At 34.3% G+C, this 22,500-nt stretch overlaps 1 protein-coding gene across 1 annotated transcript in view; it reads left to right on the top strand.

The window, feature by feature from the left end:
* LOC145252538 (uncharacterized) overlaps nt 1-22,500 on the top strand; it is a 99,113-nt gene that overhangs the window by 67,611 nt on the left and 9,002 nt on the right. The window contains exons 10-12 of the mRNA XM_080112087.1: nt 6,827-6,965; nt 11,532-11,656; nt 11,828-11,942. Of these exons, the coding sequence (XP_079968213.1) occupies nt 6,827-6,965; nt 11,532-11,656; nt 11,828-11,942 (379 nt within the window). The remainder of the gene's footprint in view (nt 1-6,826; nt 6,966-11,531; nt 11,657-11,827; nt 11,943-22,500) is intronic.

Genomic DNA, 22,500 nt, shown 5'->3' on the forward strand with positions numbered 1-22,500 from the left:
ATTACCCAAATTTAACAAGTTTTGATCCCTTCTCTTCCTCCAGCGAAAAAAAAAAGAAGAAAAATCGGACCGATTGTAAGTGGCAAAGGTCACGCATGATAAGGCCACACAAACCACACTTGATGTTTATCAAAGTTATCTGTGCGATTTTCTGTTTTCTTCTTCTTTATCTGACCACAGTTCAATATTGCTAAGCGTCCATTTAAATTGTCAAAAATCGTTTTGGCTTATACCGCTTAACAATGGCTTCCTGTTGCAAGGCACTTATTTTCCTTGTATTATCGCTTCTAGGTAAGTCTAATATTTTATATCATATCTTATACGAAGCGTCTGTTTTATCAACCCATTTTAATGCTCAAATATAATTGATTTATTACGTATCTTTTAGTAGCTCTTATTAAAATCAATGATCATATTTATTTTTTTACCAGCTAACCCGTATCCTGGCGTTTCCCCGAGAAAGTAAATTAACTAAAATAACTTCCAGGTCCCAACCTTTGATCTACCCAGACACATAATAGAAGTTTAATTTCTGATCTAGACTTAAAATATAACTTGAGTTAATAAACCCTTTTTTTTCCTTCGCTAATAAATACTTAAAGCAATGATTAGATTTATTTTAACTTGTGTCCCAGCGTTTCCTGGGAAAGTAGATTAGTTAAAAAGAAGTTATTAACCCAAATTATACTTGTCTTCCTGCGCGATCGCTAACCTCACGATATGAACTTTAGATAAACGTTCGAGTTTTTCTTAATCTATTTAATCTTTGGATGAGTACTGTTGCCTGGCGCGGACGCAGACCCCACGATGTAAATGCAAAACAGTTGGAAAGGGGAGTGGTGCAATTGAAACGTACAAGTGAAGTTTCAGGCCCCCAACATTTAACGATGTTAATATAAAAGTGTTAGGTGTTGGCCTTACCGCCTGAATTTATGACAGAAGTCCAATTTCTAATACCAACTTAAGATAAATGTTCGAGTTTCTTCTAAAAAAAAAAGTGGGATTGTTAAAACTTAATTTTGCCAAAAATAAATAAATGAATAAATATAAATATAAGAATGCAGTCGCAAAGCAAATTAATTATTTCTCGTTTGACCATTTCGTTTATTTTTATCTGGAGTGTTACGTTCACAACGTTTCAGCCGAGGTAACCTATATTTTCACAGCAAGTGCTCGACTGAGCTTCAATCTATGGTTTCCCCCTCGCCAAACTTTCACTAGAAACACTCGTCTAGCTGAAAACACTATCAATAATTTCACCCACTCTTTATCTGTGCCAAAACCTAAACGTAGATTCCATTAACAAAGCTTCTTTCTTAGAACTGCACGCCTGTGGAACTGTCTTCCGTTTTCCTGCTTTCCAGCTGACTGCAATATGGTTGTCCTCAAGTCCAACGTAAACAAGTTCTTGATGAGCCGTTCCACTTAAGTTAACAAATTTACCGAATTTCCATTACTAACGATTACTATATTGTCCAACTGACTACTATACACTCTTAACCCTTATCCTCGAGTGGTCTCTGGCGTTGATAAGTAGTTATGCCTATGTAAAAAAAAAAAAAAACAAAAAAAATCTCCCATCTTTTGAAGTTTTATCTTTTACGATCTCGTTTCGCTGAAAAAAAAAAATGTCCATCATTTCAAACTAGGAAACTTTCGAGTTGAACCAAGTTTTTGACGTTGTTCGTATTCAGTATAGTGAAATGAATCTTGCCTTGAACTGTAAAGTTGTTTATTCAATTCTTTGTTGATTAGTGTTTTCCGGCGTGAATGCATACCCCACGATATGAATGTAAAAGCTGAGATGGAGAGGGATTTGTATTATCCAAACTTATGGGTTTCCAACCCGAACTTAAGATGAGTGCTTCAGGAAATAAAGTATATTTTAACAATTAAATATCACTTTCGCCAATAAATAATTAAATCAATTATATTTTTTACTGGCTAACCTATGTCCTGCCGTTGCCCTGAAAAGTAAATTAACTAAAATCTTCTGCGTAAATCTCATGATTATAATGTACTTTTCATGGCATTGGACTTACTACCTGAATTTTTTTTATAAGAAGTTTAATTTATAACACAAACTTAAAATAAATGTTTGAGTTAATGAATCGCATTTTCTTTTAAAGTGGGGGTGATTAAAAAATCAATTTCGCCAAAAATAAATAAATTAATGAATTTAATATAAGAAAGCAATCACAAAGCAAATTAATAATTTTATTTTTCGTTCGATCATTTCGTCCATTGGAAATTGTCAATTGAACCAAGTTAATAGTAAAACACAGGTGTTGTTCGTATTTAATATCTTGAAATGAAACTTGTCCTGAACACTAAAGTGGGCCATTTAATTTTTGGCTGAGTGCTGTTGCCTAGCGCAGACACAGACCCCACGTAAATTTTAAAATGTTGGAAAGGAGAGGCGTGAAGTTTAATTTGCAATCCAGCCTCAACTGTTTTGACGAAATACATGGTATTTTATGAATTTACAATAAAAGGAAGGACGTTTTTTTCGCCTATAAATATTCAAATGATCTCATTTATTTTTTACTAGCTAACCCGTTTCCTGGCGTTGCCCGTTAGAGAACTCACTCACACACACACATAGAACGTTTCCTTTATATAATAGTAGTGATTTATAATGTTACAGAAGATAGGATGAAATCAATATGATACCATAGGTCTCAAGCCTGAAGCGGGCCCAGATTAATAAAACTACTTAATTTTTTTCTGGAACTTAAATAAGTGTGTGGGTGTGGGTGGGGGGGTCTTACTGTCTTCAAGAAAAGTTGATATTTATTAATTTCTAAATAAATATTTTTGTAGCCTCCAACAGAAAAACTCTAATCCATGTACTGAAAAGAATTAAAATAAAAAAAAATATATCCTAGAGTTATTTGTAACTTTCCCCAAAATTAAATATGGCTTAAGATAGCTACGAAGACCTGTATATTATTAAAAACAAATCCAACGGATCATTAGTTCTCGCCTTGGGTCCGCCCCAGGCTTGTGACCTATGGTACTATTTTGATTTGATTCCACATTCTATAACACAATAAATAAATAAATTTCACTGACCACGTTTACAATAGCACCCGAATTCACGTTTGACGAACCCATATTTGAAGAAGGGAAATATTCCCGAAATATCATACGATACGGCACTTTCATCACTGGGCCACACTGACGCAAGTAAGAACATTCAATGTTAAAAGTATATAAAAACAGATATTGTATTAATAAAAAAGTGAATCTGCTTAACTTATTCCAACGTAATATGTCTTAATTGGATTCAGTTTGTGTCGATTCATTATACCTGTGCATTGTATAGCCTTCTATAAATTACCTTTATATACACACTAGAGAATGCTTCAAGCAAACTACATTAAACTGTTATCGATTAACTCGTGCCAGATAACAATTGTTACTACCAAAAAAGCTAGTTTCGACTTTCTGAAAAAGAAAAGAAAAAAGTGCAACGTTCAGGCCCGAGATTAATTTTACTGCTCACATTTACAATAACCCATATGTTTATTACATAGAAAAATGCCAGCATGAAAGGTAATGTGGTTAAGATTAAACTTAGAAAAGTAAAACGACAAGTTGTTAAAACCTGGAAATATATAAATTTATAACTTAAAATATTGCAGCCTTAAGAATATTTAAAAAAAAAATTGAATTTAATATTATGTATGAATTCTTTAAAGCAGTTCTAAATGAGTAAAATTAACACTTAACCATATATTCAAACGCGGTAGTTTTTGAATGATAAGCCAAAATAAAGCGCGAAGATTTTGAAAATTAAATAAACATTGAATTGTTTAAATTAATATTTCGACATGAGATAATGTATCACGTCGAAATATTAATTTTAAATAAATCACACGCATACAGAAAATGCCTCTTATATAAAAGTAAAAGTGTGTGTGTGTGTGTGTCTGTCTGTCTGTCTGTCTGTCTGTGTACATTTCCCAGCACAATATCTCTGTCAATTTTCAGTCTACAGACTCGAAAATCTTTGTAATCGGTTTTCGGCCAGAAATTTGGCTTTTAAGAGGTCAAAGTTCAACGATTTGACCTTTGAGAACTCTACCAAACTCCTCCGCTAATTTTGGGTCGAATCACTTGAAATTTTAGATATAGGTTCCTTGGACAGGGATCTAACTTAATAACTTGATTTGAGCCCAAAACAATAAATGTTAAGAGGTCATAATAGGGGTAAAAGTTTTTTAAAAAATTGATTCTACTACCACTTTTTTATTTTTGCTCAACATATACCTTCGATCACCCGACAACGCCGGGCTTAAATGCTAGTATATATATATATATATATATATATATATATATATATATATATATATATATATATATATATATTAATTAATCATTATGGAAAGTTGTCTCCCTTTAAATAGTTACATTCAAACATACCAACCGCCTTAATAAGTATTCAAAAAATAAAGTTTAAACAAAATATAAATAAAGTTATTGATACAAGGAAAAAGAAATAAAATAAAATAATATTGAATATTAACACAAGCCCTACATTATTAACTTGAAAATCAATTATAATAATGCCTATTCCGAAAGCTGTTCTTAACATGTGGAGGCTGAGGTGTTTAATTGTTATAAGCATGCCCGAAACCTATAAAATCCGACATTTCCAATGTGAACGGTGAGTTGGAATTATGTAAAAACAATATCAAAAAGGTATACCAAATTGACTTTTTTCGTTTAGAAATTAAATTATTTCGTTTTTGTTAATAAATTTTTATTTTTATAAAAATAAAAATTTCGTTTTTATATATATACTAACAGGGGGTACCCGGCGTTGCCCGGGTGTTTGGGGGTATGTATGTAGGAGAGGGTGACCCTGTTTTAATATTATAAAAAACAAACACGATGTTAAGAAAAATTGGAAAAATTAATACAAAGCAAAACAGCGAAAATACATAAAAAAAAAAAAATGTGTAAAAGAGGAAAAAAAGTTTAGGTAGAAAGACAGGCTCGAACCCGAAGCATTGAGGGTAAAGTGGAATAAAATGCCCGGCACGTTACCCCTACGCCAAAAAGACATGCACTTAATAACGAATAAAATTACACCTTCAAAAACACTTGCAGGTGGTTGAAACTAACGTCAATGTTTTCTAGGTCAAACATAACGTCATTGTCGTAGTAGCAGGAGCAGAGAAAATAAAGGAACTATTTTTTCGGCACCCCTCCCTGCACAAAACTGATGATTTTAGGGTGAAGGAATTAATGTTTTTTGCCAATTTTTCGATATTTCTCAGGCGAAGGTTGGAGCTTTAAAATGATACCTATCTGGCGAAAATCCGTGGCCCGTGTCGAAAGTTTTGTGAAACATACAAACACACATACATACATGCATACATGCATGCATACATGATGATTGCAACGTCTTGCCAGACGAGTGCTACTCCCTCGGACACTTAAAGTCCATGAGCCCAAATACCTGAGGGAGTATCTATACAAAGATGATGTTACAGAGTCTTAATTTTGTATAACAGCTAAATCTCTCTCTTGGTTCAAAATTTGAGATCCAGCAACAAGCAAGAGCAAGATAACCAGCAACAAATTAAACTGTAGACCAGCTTAATGTGGGTACTGGTCTCCCGCTTTATGGTTTTTTAAATTAGAGATTTGCTTCTCCTAGAAAGGTCGCCTTCACCACGGCTTACGGAACCCTCACCACCCCAACACATATATAGATACACACAAATATACACAGTGCTAGTTGGCCGTTGACCCCGAAAAAGGGTTCATTCACCCTTTGGAAGGTCTTGTTTTTAATCCTTCAGGGAGACTAGCCACCCTCCTCACCAAACAAGTCTGGTGAGGGAACCAGTTTAGTCACCGGTGAACCGACCATGAGGCAGGTAGTACTGGGTTACATGGTACCAGTAGCATATGACATGACCTGACATAACATACATACATTTTCGCTTTTATATACACACACATATATATATATATATATATATATATATATATATATATATATATATATATATATATATATAGATAGATAGATAGATAGATAGATAGATAAATAATATGATTGTTGAATGTTATTCTTTCGATTACTTTGGTTTTTGGGGCACAATAAAAGAACGAAAGAAAAGAAAGAAAGAAAATTATTAAAACGGAACGAAATTTAAACTTCCATTCCATTTTTACAAACAACCGTAAAATAGAGCATTCTCCGCAAGTTTTACCAAAAATACCCATATATTGTATTCATAAAAAGGTAAATCTACTTAGCTTATTCTACTGTTACGTTTTAATTCGCTTCAGTTTTTGTCGATCCGTTACACTTCTGCACTGTATTACCTTCTAGAACTTTATATACACACTTTATTTTTATTTTTTTTAAACAGGGATCACCACTTATCAAGGCCCGGAGGCCACTCGAGGATAGGGGTTAATCGGTATACATTAGTCAATGTGATTATAGCGTAGTAAACATAAGTAGTGAGAATTCTGTAAATTGGATTACTTGGGGGGACGGTTCATCAAGAATTTGTTTACGTTGGACTTGAAGACAATCAGATTGTAGTCAACTGGAAAGCAGGCAATCGGAAGAGAGTTCCACAGGCGTGCAGTTCTAAGAAAGAAGCTTTGTTCATAGAATCTACGTTTAGGTTTAGGCACAGATAAAGAGGGGGGGAATTGTTGATAGTGTTTTCAGCTAGACGAGTGTTGTTTATGGTGGTTTTGGCTTCACGTTTACGCTGTTTCAAGTAAACTACCTTAACCTTTTATTACATATTTTCGTTTTCGTTTTGAAAATATTTTTTTTCTTCTGAAGGTTTATACGGCGTTGTGGCAGAAATCCAGGCCGATACAACAAAATGTTTACAGAAGATTCTTCCCAATTCTGACGTGGAAGTGATGGTGGCCAGTCCTTTACCAATCTGGCCGATAAGTAAGTTCAAAGAATTTTGTGGGTAAGTTCCATAAATCATTTCTCAACTTTGTCTAACAAGAACACGCACTTATTCAATAGATTCGGTAAAACGGCTCAGGTTTGTATTGCGTACGAGTTATTGCGTAGCAGCGTTTATTTATTTATTTATTTTTTTTTATAACTAACAGATTGCCCAACATGTCCCAGTCGTAAAATATGCTTAAAAATACCATTTTTAGTTTTGCAGATTTCACATTTTTTTTATTATAAAGCCAATTCTCTAATGATTATTATATTGTACCCAATAAATAAGAGTGATCACAACAGTTTAAAACAAACTATCATTTTGGTGCCATCATCCAGAATCGAAACCAAAACACTTAGCTCTCCAGCCATATTCGTTATCGTCTGTCCATACGCATAGAAAAAAAATAATCTTGTTAAATATATAAATGTATATTTGCGTATGCGTAAAAATAACACGTTTAGTCGACTTACGCCTGCCAGTTCAAAGTTTATCAATTTTGACCCATTAGTACGAGGGACATTCAATATATAAGGGGGGGAGTTTCGGTATAAGGACTTTTAATACAGATAGAACTTACCTTTCTTTAACGTAGTCTACCAGAAAGGTCACACACTTTTCCCATCTGTGTACAAGCGTCTGTATTCCATTAGCGTTAAAATCTTAGGACTGATATCGCAGCCAGTCGCTTGCAACACTTTTGATTTCATCGTCACTTTCAAATTTTTGTGTCTCTCGCGAACGCTTTCAAGGGACCAAACAGGTGAAAGTCTGAAGTGGCAAAAGTAATCAAAACCGTGACTTACACTAACTGCCTATCCTGTCGGATGATGGAATGAAAAAGAAAAAAAAAAAAAAAAAAAAAAAAAAAAAAAAAAAAGAGGGGAAGAGAAAAAAAAGACTTTCATCTGTAGACGGTTTATTGATATACATATGGCATTAATTTGCATATGAGGACAATGACTGTTGTGAAAAGAAAGGAAAGAGAAAGCACAGGGCAGACAATTGAGAGAGAGAGATAGAGAGAGAGATAGAGAGAGATAGAGATAGAGAGAGAGAGAGAGAGAGAGAGAGAGAGAGAGAGAGAGAGAGAGAGAGAGAGAGAGAGAGAGCAGTCGGTAAAGATTACAATTAAAGTCGGGACTTGGCAAGAACGAGTTTCGACGAATATCATCATCATCATCATCATTATTACCCTGGAACAGGAATGTGAGAGAGAACGAGAACGAGAAGTGAAGCAATTATGCTCCGTTGGCCTTGGAAATAAGGCGTATACACGGTGTTAAAACACAAATAATCCCGGTCGTAGGAGTAGTATCAACTCGTCTGGAAGGACAATTGAAAAAGCTACAAATCCCTGATGTTTTAGGTGGCCTTCAGACCTCTGCAATTGTAGGTACCACCAACATCCTTAGGAAAACCCTTGATCTTTGAAGCTCCTGGTTTGAAGCCGGGATCAAGGGAAATCCTCTGGAAATGAATCCCCCCTTTCCAGAGAGACATTGATAAACGAAATCAGAATTATTATTATTATTGTTGTTGTTTCTTCTTCTTCTTCTTCTTCTTCTTCTTCTTCTTCTTCTTCTTCTTCTTCTTCTTCAGTCTGGGCTGCAAGGTGGGTGAGGGAGGAATTCCGAGTCAAGCTCTTTGATGGCCTGTATCGTTTGGGCTGCTGTAGGAGGCCTTGCGTTGTCATGATGCAAGATGACTCTTTCTGGCTGATGACCCTCTGCGTTTGTTCTTTATGTCTTTCTTTGCCTGTCTCTGTTTTTTTTACAATAGTCGACACTGTTCACAGTGCTTCCCTTTTCAAGGAGTGAAATGGTGATTGGACCTTGCATATCCCCCCTCCCCGCCAAACCCTATCACCTTCTTCATGGACCGTCGGGACTTGAACTTTTTCACTGGATAGCCTATGTGCTTTCACTCCACAGACTGCCGTTTCGACTCGGACTCACAATACCAAACCTATGTGTCGTCACATGTTACAACATTCTTCAGAAACTCACCCCCCCCTTCTCATAGCTGAAGAAACATAGCTGGGACAATTCGACCCGCCTCAATTTGTGCTCTGCAATAAGCATCTTTGGCACCCACTGCTATCTGATCTCTGATGAACCAAGATCATCATGGACAATTTTATGTGCTGTCTCAACAGGTAACCTCTAAATCCTTGCAAAGTCATCCATTGTCCTTCTTCTGCCAGATTAAATGGGGTCAGTGACTGATTCAATCACTTGAGAAGATCTGATTTCTATAGGCCTTCTATGCCCGTCTTCATCCTCAATGCTGATTCGTCCTTCGTTAAACAAATTAGCCTATTTGTAGACATTTTTTTCGGCTGAAACATATGGCAATATACACAGTTGACATTTTCCTATTTCAACTGGTTTGCACCTTTCAGCAACAAAAAACTTGATAACTGATCGCTGTTCAATCCTAGAGCATGCTTTTTGGTCGGCCATCTTTGTTAATTGCCAAAACTTTTCAATGTTGTTTTTTTTTTTGAAATTGTAAAAGAAATTGAATCACTAAAAGAATGAGCAGTTGAAGCTTTATAATTGAGTCAATTAATTTTGACTTGAATTGTCATTGGTATATGAACATTACCGAATTTTAATATATTTTAATATATAAAAATTTTGGGTTAAAAATATTAATGAAGAATATATATAGGCTAACTTTGGTGTTGTGGGAGGTCATGTTGGTGATGTTCTCAACATATGACCAAACGAAGTAGTCCAGCGGGTTCGGGTAGGAGGAGGAGGCCAGTGAGAGCAGGGTACAGAGTCGTAGCACTCCTTCTGTAGCCAAGCCTCGGTTTTTTTGGACGTGGGCCGGCGCCGAGTCCTTCTTTCATACCCAGGGTCTGCCAGCAGTTACCTGATTCCACCAGGGGATCACCATACTCTTCATCACATCCACGCACACTTTAGTGTTGACTTTCAAGTCGACTTCAAAGATGTGAGGTGACATGATGTAGCCCTCACTCGAAACCATACCAAAGACCATAATCGTGGATCATCCAATGGGTTGAATTGTTCCCTCAAGCGTTGAACAATCCAGATTTGCATTTTGAGGGTACTAGCAATGGTCCTTTTGTTATAATGGTAGAGAGTGTGGGTTGTACAGCGACGCATCTCCGATCTCGTTCCTTGAACATTGTGTCACTTTCAGACATGACAGAAATCGATGGGAGAGTTCATATATATATATATATATATATATATATATATATATATATATACACACACACACATATATATATATATATATATTTTTTTTTTTTACATATATATTTTTAACCTTTATATATCTAATTTTAAATAAATAAGAATGTAAATATACTAAATACTAATTATAGTGGGGGTGATAAGTAGTTACATGGATTAATCCGTAATCTTATAAATACAAGACTGATAAATTAAAAAATATATCCATATTAAATGTGGAAATTGATGAATCACGCAGGTAAGAAATTCATTTTTATAGTATGAAAAGGTTAGTAACTGCAATTAAGAATAGGAAATTGGATCAAATGTTTGTAACATGCCTTCTTCCTAAGATTAAGGGTGGTGGTGTTTGATCAACACTGCTGGGGAGCCATGATGTAATATATTGTTTTGTTTTTAAATCCCCGAAACAGTGTTTCATGGTAAACAACTGATGATCCCTTGACAAATAAATTATTGGTATTATAGTAAATTCGAGAGCAAGTTGATGCAGTGATTGCAGGTGATTAAATAACTTACTGACTAGATGGTTTTCTAACGAATGATAAAAAATATTTTTTTGTATAGTTTTACAGGTTAAAAACTTCAAAGACTATATATATATATATATATATAGTGAATATACACACATACACACACACATTATATATATATATATATATGAATATACACACATACACACACACATTATATATATATATATATATATATATATAATGTGTGTGTGTATGTGTGTGCGTGAAAGAGAGAGAAAGAGTGAATGAGTGTATGTGTGTGTGTGTGAGAGAGAGAGAGAGAGAGAGAGAGAGAGAGAGAGAGAGAGAGGGAGGGAGTTCTGGAAAACCACCAACTGCATGAGGAAGAGACGAGGGGCAATGTAAACTTAGTTCCTGGGGACAGAAAATAAAACAAATCAAGAGGCATTAGAAATGATAAACACAGAAAGGTCTCTAATAAGAAGAGTACGAAAAAGGCAAATGAGGTTCATGGGACAAGTCTACAGAAAAGGTGGAATAGAACAGATTAGTTTGACACAAATAATGGTGGGTAGAAGAAGCAGGGGACAACAGCGAGAAACCTACGTTGACAGTCTGAACACCTGGGCAACATCAAAAATGGTAAGCAACAATGAATTCATGAATGTAGGAGTATTCGATACAGAACTTTCAATAATTTAAATGTAATGTGAACAGACATCTCGCTGCTTAACTCCCCCCCCCCACACTCTCCTGTTGGACTCAACCCCCAAATAGTAGTCCCTTAAAGTGGCAATATGTCTTGCTTTGCATGAAAAGGAGTAAAATAAATCAATCTATAATGTTCACTTTTTTTCTCTTTAAATTTTCAGGATGAAAACTTTATTTGATCATTGCATGAAAAGAATTCCTGAAAATCCGGAAGAACCAAGTCTTGAAATTATCAAACGAATTCTTCAAAAGAAAATCGATTTTTTGTGCGGTGCTGGCAGAAATTGTAAGTTTTCTAGGTGCTTGTGCATTATAAGCATTATAAATGCATTTTAAGGAAAAAAAAAAACAAAAAACAAACTATTACGTACTTACGTGGCATGTCGAAATTAATAATCTTATTCAAGAAATGGATTTTTAAAGTGTGTGAATGATGAATCAAACGTTTTTGCTTCAGATTACATCCATCACAAATACTGCTTGGCTAAAGATGATATTCAGGATAAGGTGCAAACGTGTTCGGATAATTTTGGAAAAAAATATAAACCAAAGAAATCTTCTACACAATGCGCGTGAGTATATAAGTTAAAATCTCTCACCCCCTCTCTCTCTCTCTATCGATATATATATATATATATATATATATATATATATATATATATAGTAATTTATAAAATATATATGGCAATTAAGCTACACTGAATATTCAGCGTTTCATCCACTCTAAGATTCGTCAGGCTTATGCGCGAATTCTGTGGTTGTTTCTCGTTTTTATATATGGTCCTCTTTTGTTGAGAATTTTAGTTAGCCAATCAGCTTTCTAGTATCCACCGCGCCCCTTCCTATCAGCCAATGGGCATGCATTTTATCGAACAAAGGATCTGTTTTAGAACTAGGTTAGTGGTTTAAGGCAGTGTAGCTTAATCGCCATATATATTCTATAAATTACTAACTAGCTCTACCTACGTATTGAGCACTTTTGAAGTAAATACTTAAAGTTTACGCATAAATCTATACTTTCGTATATTAATTTTATGTGAGTAAATGAAGTAGTTATATATATATATATATATATATATATATATATATATATATATAATATAAATTTCACCTGTCTGTTTAAACGTATGTATGTATGTATGCTTGTCTAAAACTTTAGAAAGAGGGAACTGATTTTCACGAGATCAGTATCGTTTTCAAGTTCGACCCTTCAGACAACAAATATAAAAAAACTGGGTAAAAACATTAATGTCTTCATCCTCACCTGGGCACTTTTTTGCCGATATTTTCAAAGTCATCCTCTCTTTTCGATTGACTAGCCTTAATTTAAACCTTCGCCACTTCCAGTTTGATAATGGACGCAACGGCAAAGACGTAACGTTTTTTTCTCCCATTCTTCTCTTTCTTCGCGATATGGGTTCGAGCCTGCCTGCCTGCCTACTACAACTTTTTTATTTTTTTGCTCAACACACACACACTCTCTCTCTCTCTCTCTCTATATATATATATATATATATATATATATAAAAGTGAACGTGTCTGTGTGCCTGTATGTTTGTCTGTCTGCGTGTCTGTGTACATTTCCCTAACTCTGTCAATTTAAAGTCTTCAGACTCGAAATTAGATATATGGGGTACTGAGATTTGGGAAAATCGATGTGATCGGTTTTCGGCCAGAAATTTGGCTTTTAAGAGGTCAGCGTTCAACGATTTGACCTTTGAGAACTCTACCAAACTCCTCCGACAATTTTGGGTCTAAACACTTAAAATTTTAGATATAGGTTCCTTGGACATGGACCTAACTTAATAACTTGATTTGAGTCCAAAACAATAAATGTTAAGGGGTCATAATAGGGATCAAGGTTAAAAAATTGACCGTTTTTTTTCTTTTCTTTTTGTTCAGCATACATCTCCAAACACCCGGGCAACACCTGGCTGAAATGCTAGTATATATATATAAAAGTGAACGTGTCTGTGTGTCTGTCTGTTTGTCTGCCTGCGTGTGTGTGTGTGTGTGTGTGTGTGTGTGTGTGTGTGTGTGTACATTTCACTCCACAATAACTCTATCAATTTTCGGGCTACAGACTCGAAATTTAATATACAGGGTACTGAGATTTGGGAAAATCTTTGGGATCGGTTTTCGGCCAGATATTTGGTTGTTAACGGGTCAAATTTCAACGATTTGACCTTTGTAAACTCTACCAAACTCCTCCGCCAATTTAGGGTCTAAACTCTTAAAATTTTATATATAGATTTCTTGGACATGGATCTAACTTCATAACTTGATTTAAACCCAAAACAATAAATGTCAAGGGGTCATAATAGGGGTCAAAGTTAAAAAAAAATGACAATTTTTTTTTTTTTTTGCTCAGCATACACCTCCAAATACCCGGACAATGTTGGGCACCCATGTTAGTATATGTATAAAAGTGAAAGTGTGTGTGTGTGTGTGTGTGTGTGTGTGTGTGTGTGTGTGTGTGTGTGCCTTTCTGTCTGTGTACATTTCCCTACCAAATAACTGTCAATTTTCAGTCTACAGACTCAAGATTTGACATAAGGGGTATTGAGATTTGGGAAAATCTTATAAATCGGTTTTCAGTCCAAAATTTGCCTGTAAAGGGCTCAAGGTTTAACGATTTGACCTTTGAGAACTCTACCAAACTCCTCCGCTAATTTTGTGTATAAACACTTGAAATTTTAGATATAGGTTACTTAGACATGGATCTTACTTTATAATTTTATTTTAGCCCGAAAAAAATAAATGTTAAGGGGTCAAAATTGGGGTCAAATGTTTTTAAAAAATTGACCTCTGCGGTCTCTACCAAATTATTAAGCTAATTTTTGGTCTAAACATTTGAAATTTTACATAAACGGTATTCAGACATAGAGCAAGCTTTTTTTAAGGGGTCAAAGTTCAAAAGATTTTACCTTTGCGATCTCTACCAAACTATTAAGCATGTGAAAATTTACATAAAGGGTTTTCAGACATGGAGCAAGCTTTTTAATCAGTTTTTGGGCGAAAATTTGGCTGTCAAGAGATCAAAGTTTACAGAGTTGACTTTTGCAGACTCTACCAAACACCTCCGCCAACTTAGGGTCTAAACACTTGCAATTTTAGATGTAGTTTACTTGGACATGGGTCAAACATTTTAATTTAATTTGAGCCCAAAACAATAAATGTTAAAGAGTCAAAATTGGGGTCAAAGTTAAAAAAATTTGAGGTTTGCGGTCTCTACCAACTTTTCTGTATGGTAGTTAAGGGAGCCTATTATATAGAAAGGCATTACCATATATAATAACATTTTTTAATGTACAGGGTGGCCGAAAAGTCCCAGGACACTATACATGTATTTATAATAAAACAGTATTTTTTAATGAAACACACAGAAAACATATATATTCAACAAAAAAAAAGAAAACTTTATTAGAAACAAAGCAGAAAACAACTAGAGTAATTTAGTGGTCTAGGGGATCAGTATGTTGGCCCTCGTTGTTCTTGCACAATTCCATTCGCCTCCATTTTTTTTAGAGAATCCCTTGATACGCTAGCAAAAGCTGCAATCAATCATATTTAACAGCATTAAAATATTAAAAATAGAGTGTCCTGGGACATTTCGGTCAGTGTCCTGGGACTTTTCGGCCACCCTGTATACATATGCACATAAATTTATGACCAGTACATAGGGCCCAAGCAAAGCAAGGCGGTTCTGCTAGTATATATACATTTATATATATGTGTGTATATGTATATATATATACATGTATATGTGTGTGTATTTCTCTCTGTCTTTATATATATATATGTTCAGAAAGTGTGAGAGAATATATATAATTATTTTCCACAGCCGGCTGTGGAAAATAATTATATATATATATATATATATATATATATATATATATATATATATATATATGATTTCTTAATTTAATCACATAAATCAATATACGAAAGTATAAATTTATGCGTAAACTTTAAGCATATACTTCAACAGTGCTCAATATGTAGGTAGAGCTAGGTAGTAAGTTATAAAATATATATGGCAATTAAGTTACACAGAATATTCCACGTTTCATCCACACTAGGATTCATAAGTTATAAAATATATATAGCAATTAAGCTACACAGAATATTCCGCGTTTCATCCACACTAGGATTCGTCAGGCCTGATGAATCCTAGTGTGGATGAAATGCGGAATATTCTGTATAGCTTAGTTACCATATATATTTTATAACTTACTGTATATATATATATAATAACATGTGTAAACCTAGAACCCCATCCTCCAACGTAGACCCCTACTACCATGTCTCCTTCTCCAACATCAGGGGTCTCCGTTCCAACCTTCCAGAGGTTGAAACCCAATTACAGAAGACGAAACCAGACATATTCTTCCTAAGTGAAACTGGCATTAGGCCGACCACTTCCCTTGACGAATTCATAATTAAAGGATACTTTAACTTAACATCTAAATCTGACCCCCAAGATCGCCAAAGACATGGAATATGTGCCTACATAAAAGATGGCTTTCCGTGTGGTAAAAACCCTAATTTACCTTGTATGTGCTTGCTTACACCACCGTATTTATATTTGCCCTCTATCGCCCCCACAATAGTAGAGTTACTATCCTTAAGAGCATATCTGAAAAAATTTACCACATCTTGTCTGCTCGCACTTCAGTAGACATCCACATTTGTGGTGACTTCAATGTCCACAATGCGGAATGGCTGACCAACCCGAGTGCCCAATACTTCCGGTAAGTATGCTAGCCTTCTAGACTTATTTCTCACAACTTCCCCTGAGCTATGTTAAAGTTCCGTTCTGTCTCCTCCGGGATCTTCCGACCACGCGGTTGTATCAGTTAAAATAAAAATGAAATGCAATAAGTCTGGAGATGTACCTCTCCACCGTACTGTATATCGATACTCTACCGCCGACTGGGATAGCTTTCATACACTTATATCCGATCTACCACTGCATTCCATGTTTAAAAAGGATGTGTCCTCCATAGTATCAGACCTGACCGAATGGCTAATTGTAGGCATAGACCGATTCATACCATCCAAAAAATTCCAACAAAAACCTAACAGCCAGCCATGGTTCTCCCCAGAACATGCTACAGCCATCGCGAACAGAAATCACTTTTTCCATAGCTACCAACATAATAGATGCTCTGAGACTAAAACTGCCTTCAGGACTGCCAGCAACCACTGTAAAAGAGTAATAAAAAATACTCAGTTCGTTAAATCCAAAGTTGCTGAGCAGTGGATTGGTTCCCACCAGTTTTGGTAAATAGCAAACAGGATCTTGAACAGAAGCGTGTATTCTATCCCAACCATCATCAATGGACATGAGGTCATCTCGTCAGCATCAGACAAGGCCAAACTATTTGCTAAGAACTTTGCAGCTAATTCTACCCTATGCGGCGAAGGCCATAAACTCCCCGTATTTCCTCCTATAACGGACAACACGCTCTGCAACATACAAATATCTGTGCGTGATGTCGCCAAGCTAATCAAGAACCTTGATTCCAGTAAAGCAACTGGCCCTGACGGCATTCCAATCGTTGTGCTTAAAAACCTTCAACTAGAACTTGCTCCCATACTTACAAAACTCTTTAAGAATTGACTTAAAGAGAAATGCTTCCCAACATCCTGGAAAACCTCATCAGTATGCTCTGTATTTAAGAATTCAGGTGATAAGTCATCTTGCTCTCAGTACAGACCAATAAGTCTCCTGTATGTCATGAGTAAGCTGCTGGAATCCATATTAAATAGCGAAGTAGTCAACCACTTCAGCAGAAATAACCTTCTTAGTAACATGCAATATGGTTTCCCTTCTGCCAGATCTACAGCAGATGTGCTAACTATTATATCTCATAGGATTAGTGAATCTCTTGACAAATGCTTCCTCTTTAGGGCAATTGCTCTTGACATATCAAAGGCCTTCGATAAGGTATGGCATAAGGGCCTACTTCACAAGATTTCCAGCTACGGTATTACTGGAAATGTTTTCTTGATCATTAAATCATTTCTCTCCGATAGGCTCATAAGAGTAGTGGTTGATGGGCAGAAATCAGAGGCCCTCAATATTAATGCTGGAGTTCCTCAGGGGTCCATCCTAGGCCTAACTCTCTTCCTGATATACATCAATGATCTCCCAAAACACATACTTAAATCATTCGTTGACATCTATGCTGATGACACGATCATCTATGGCAACACATCAAAGGCCGTAAATGATGAAGTTCTCTCTGATTCCCTTTCCTCTGATCTTGAGCGCGTGGTACAGTGGGGTAGGAGGTGGCTGGTTACTTTTAATGCATCTAAAACCAAGCTCCTATCTTTACATCATCAATGCTCTTATCTCCATCTAGTATCAATTGAAATGGATGGCTCTCGTCTAGGGGAAGCTGCATGTTTTGATAAGCTTCTGGGCTTGACCTTTACTCCTGATCTGAAAGGGAATACATACATCAAGTCAGTTGCCAAGGTCACTGGAAAAATGGTAGGATCCTTCTACCACTCCAGAAGATGCAATTCTCTATCTGTATAAAAGCCAAATACGTCCAAGGATGAAGTACTGCTGCCACATCTGGGCAGGAGCTGCTAAAAACAGCCTATCCTGACTTGACAGAGTACAAAATAGGCTTTGTGGCCTAGTGGGGGATGCCCTTTTCTCTTCCCTGCAACCTCTCTCCCACAGGAGAAACGTTGCAAGCCTGTCTTTGTTTTATTGTTACTACCATGGCAGGTGCTCGTCTGAACTCCAATCTCTGGTCCCCCCTTGCCAATCTTTCATGATAAACACCCGCCTAGCTGAAACCACTGTCAAAAATTTTCCCCACTCCTTATCTGTGCCAAAGCTTCTTGCTTAGAAGTGCACGCCTGTGGAACTCTGTTCCGGTTGCCTGTTTCCCACCTGACTACAACTTGGATGTCTTCAAGTCCAATGTAAAGAAATTCCTGATGAACCGCCTCCTTAAGTAAGACACTTTATCAAATCTCCAACACTAACGTACTGTACACACAATAACCCTTATCCCCGAGTGGCTTCCGAGCCTTGATAAGTTATGACTACCTTGTAATATATATATATATATATATATATACATATATATATATATATATGTAATATAAAGCTAAACGTCTGTGTGTGTCTGGTCACAAATAGGCTCCTATATGGTTGACTATTATAGAAAACTGATCACATATAATGATAGAAAATGTATCGAGACACAGGAATGGGTATGTTTGGTCTGGCATAATGATGATTCATTAAAATCGTGGGGTCTGCGTACACGCCTGGTCCACAAAGTATGAAAATAAAAAAAAAAAAAACGTTTACAAGTGCTTTTGTTATAGATGTACATAATAATACTTTGATAAGTATGTTTTAACTTAAATAGGGATGGTATGATAAAATTGTGGGGTCTGCGTTCGTGCCTGGCCCCCATAGAATGGAAATAGGCACAAACTTTAATAAAGATGTTTCATATCTATCTGCGTAGTATACTTTGATAATTATGTTTCAGTTTGAAGAAATATGGTATAATAAAATTATGGGGTGTTCATTCACGCCTGACCTCCATAGAATGGAAATATGTCACAAAGTTTAACAAGGTTTTTTAATATAGATCCACAGAATATTGTGATAAGTGTTTCAGTGTTAACAGGTATGGTATAATAAATTATGGGGTTTATCTATTTTATTTTTACTTTCATCATATGTTGCTTTGGTTTTGATACCCCCCAATTCGAAGCTATCTCTTTACAACCCTTCCTTTTCATAACCTATCATACTTTCATAAATCAGAGTCCATTTTCTGTAGGCTGTTTTTGAACCCAGTCAACGACGGGTACTTTTGTTACATGATAAGGGCTCTCCCCTTTTCATGTAAGTAAAAAAAAACAAAGAGAATTAGTTAAATGACAATGATATCAGATAAAACAAGGATTGAACCCTGTAGATAAGTTTTAAAGAAAAATAAGTTTTAATGGAATGTCCAGTTAAATTGTTGATCCTGTTAAAATATTTAATAAATACAATTTGGATTGAAAAACTATTCACAATTCTTAGAAAGAATGCGTAATAAAAATATCGGTTACAGAATTAAAGAAGTAGATTAAATTCCTTTGTAAAACAAAGAGAATGGAAAATTTTATTTGTAAGTGAGTTACGTAAATTAGGTTGGAGAAGGCATGTCATGCCAGGTGTCTCATATGCACGTGCTGGTCATGCTGTGACGTCATGAGTTATGAATTTAGTTAGATAAGTAAGAATCAGAAAGGGGAGAGGAGATCAGTCAGTGAGAAGAAGTTAGAGGAGTCAGACGGGAGAAGCCAGAAGAGTCAGCGCACCCTCTGGGAAGCGAGAGGTTTAGAAGAAACCCTGTAACAACTTTGAACCCCTGAAGTGAAGTAATCATTTCCGACCGGTCGAAAAATAAACAATCATTATGTGTTTTTATAACTGCCGTCTTTCTGTGTTCATCATTCCAACGAGAAAAGGTAATGTGTTTATATTATGTATAAATGCCTTCAACATGTACCTACTGTCACTCTGTCTCCTCTCTAAATGAACATTCAAAATATGTTGTCAACTACAAGGAACATTTAATAATATATGTACAGGCCGTACATAAATAATATGTACCCACTCTCTCTCTTTATATATACCCTGTTTATGTCTCCAATATGTATCACAACAAACATGAACATCTTAAGACATATGAACACTCAACAACTCCTAAGACCGTCTCTATAACACACTAAGACTCTTACTAACATGAACAACAACAAATATATTAGTCGTCATCTAAATAAGAACAACGTAACATACTTCATATTTGGTATCTTCTAAAATAACACCCAGTACGTAACACTTTTGCTAGTATATATATATATATATATATATATATATATATATATATATATATATATATATATATATATATATATATATAAAATAAAAATTACAATTAAATTTACCAAAATGATCCAAGATGGTAAAATTAAAGTATATTATAAATATTAAAGAGTTAATATTTATAAAATTATCTTAGCCAGATATAAAAGCTCGATAAAACCAAATAGGAAATAGAGCTTATAATATGAGCAAACAGTTAATAAAATATGTTAAAAACACTTTGAAATGAGTTAAAAACATATTTAATCTGAAAAGGAAACACTAGATAAATGGATAGTCCTTAATCCGCAGAGTTTCGGACAAATACTTTCCTTCTCATCAGAGGGTAGGAATTAGCAAAATGCGGGATCGGATTTTGCATGCAGAAGTATTTGATGAAACAACAAGTAAGTCAAAGATCTTACTTGAAAACAAAAAAAGTGAAGGAGAGGGAATATGGTGAAGAAAAAGGTGATTACACATGAATGGATAGTCTGGTCGAAGATAAAAAATCCAGTGATATATATATATATATAGTAAGTTATAAAATATATATGGCGATTAAGCTACACTGAATATTCCGTGTTTCATCCACTCTAGGACTCTTCAGGCTTATGCGCATAAGCCTGAAGAGTCCTAGAGTGGATAAAATGCGGAATATTCAGTGTAGCTTAATCGCCATATATATTTTATAACTTACTAACTAGCTCTACCTACGTATTGAGCACTTTTGAAGTAAATACTTAAAGCTTATGCATAAATTTATACTTTTGTATATTAATTTTATGTGAGTAAATGAAGTTGTTATATATATATATATATATATATATATATATATATATATATATATATATATAAAGTTAAGTTTTTGTCATACTTCGATTGATATTAAAAGCCCATTGTTCTATGTAAAAATTAAAATGAACTTAATATACTCAGCCATGGATATGCGAGCAACTAAATAAAGTTTAACTAATCTTCATATTCTTTGAAAAAGGGACTTTATGTAATTACTTATTCATTTTTTAATAGTTTCTTATTGGATGATTGGATTCAGTTCTATTTATGCATATTTACTATATTGTGCATAATTGTGTAGAATTTTGAATTAAAACGTTCTATAACAGTACAAAAACATATATATATGTATATATATATATATATATATATATATATATATATATAAATATAAATATATATATATATGCAGATTGTCTGTGGGTGTGCAGACGGTCTCTACCAAACTCCTCTGTGAAACTTGGTATATATAATGAATTTTGACCTGTGAAACAAATTTGATTTAGTTTTTAGCCGGTAAAAGTAGAATCAAAATATAAAAAATGAATAAATTGATCACTTGATAAAATTTGACAAAATAGAGTTATCTCTTTTGGAATGTAAAAATATTATGAATGATTATAGAGAGGAAAAAAATAAAAAATAAAATACTTGGATAATGATAAGAGTTTAAAAGTTGAATTTAAAATTTAAATTATGGACATAAACAGTATAAGAGTTAGATACATTTAAATTAATACCATTGAAATTAACTATTTAATTACAGTTTCTTCTTAGGAAATAACATTTTAAACAAAAATTTATTAGTAGATCATAATATGTAAACAAAGTTTATACGAAACTATCGTAGATTGAGGAAGAAAAAGGGGAACATTTAAGTAAAAACATTTAAGTAAAAAGCATTTAAGTAAAAAGCATTTAAGTAAAAAACATTTAAGTAAAAACATTTAAGTAAAAAGCATTTAAGTAAAAAGCATTAAAGTAAAAACATTTAAGTAAAAAACATTTAAGTAAAAAACATTTAAGTAAAAAACATTTAAGTAAAAAGCATTTAAGTAAAACACATTTAAGTAAAAACTTTAAGTAAAAAACATTTAAGTAAAAAACATTTAAGTAAAAACATTAAAGTAAAAACATTTAAGTAAAAAACATTTAAGTAAAAACATTTAAGTAAAAAACATTTAAGTAAAAGGCATTTAACAAAAAAGCAATTAAGTAAAAAATATTTAAGTAAAAAACATTTAAGCAAAAAACATTTAAGTAAAAAACATTTAAGTAAAAAGCATTTAAGTAAAAGATATTTAAGTAAAAACATTTAAGTAAAAAGCATTTAAGTAAAAAACATTTAAGTAAAAACATTTAAGTAAAAACATTTAAGTAAAAAACATTTAAGTAAAAAGCATTTAAGTAAAAAGCAATTAAGTAAA

This window comes from Euprymna scolopes, chromosome 29, assembly GCF_053919585.1.
Source record: "Euprymna scolopes isolate OS-2025 chromosome 29, ASM5391958v1, whole genome shotgun sequence".
NCBI classification, from domain to species: Eukaryota; Metazoa; Mollusca; class Cephalopoda; order Sepiida; family Sepiolidae; genus Euprymna; species Euprymna scolopes.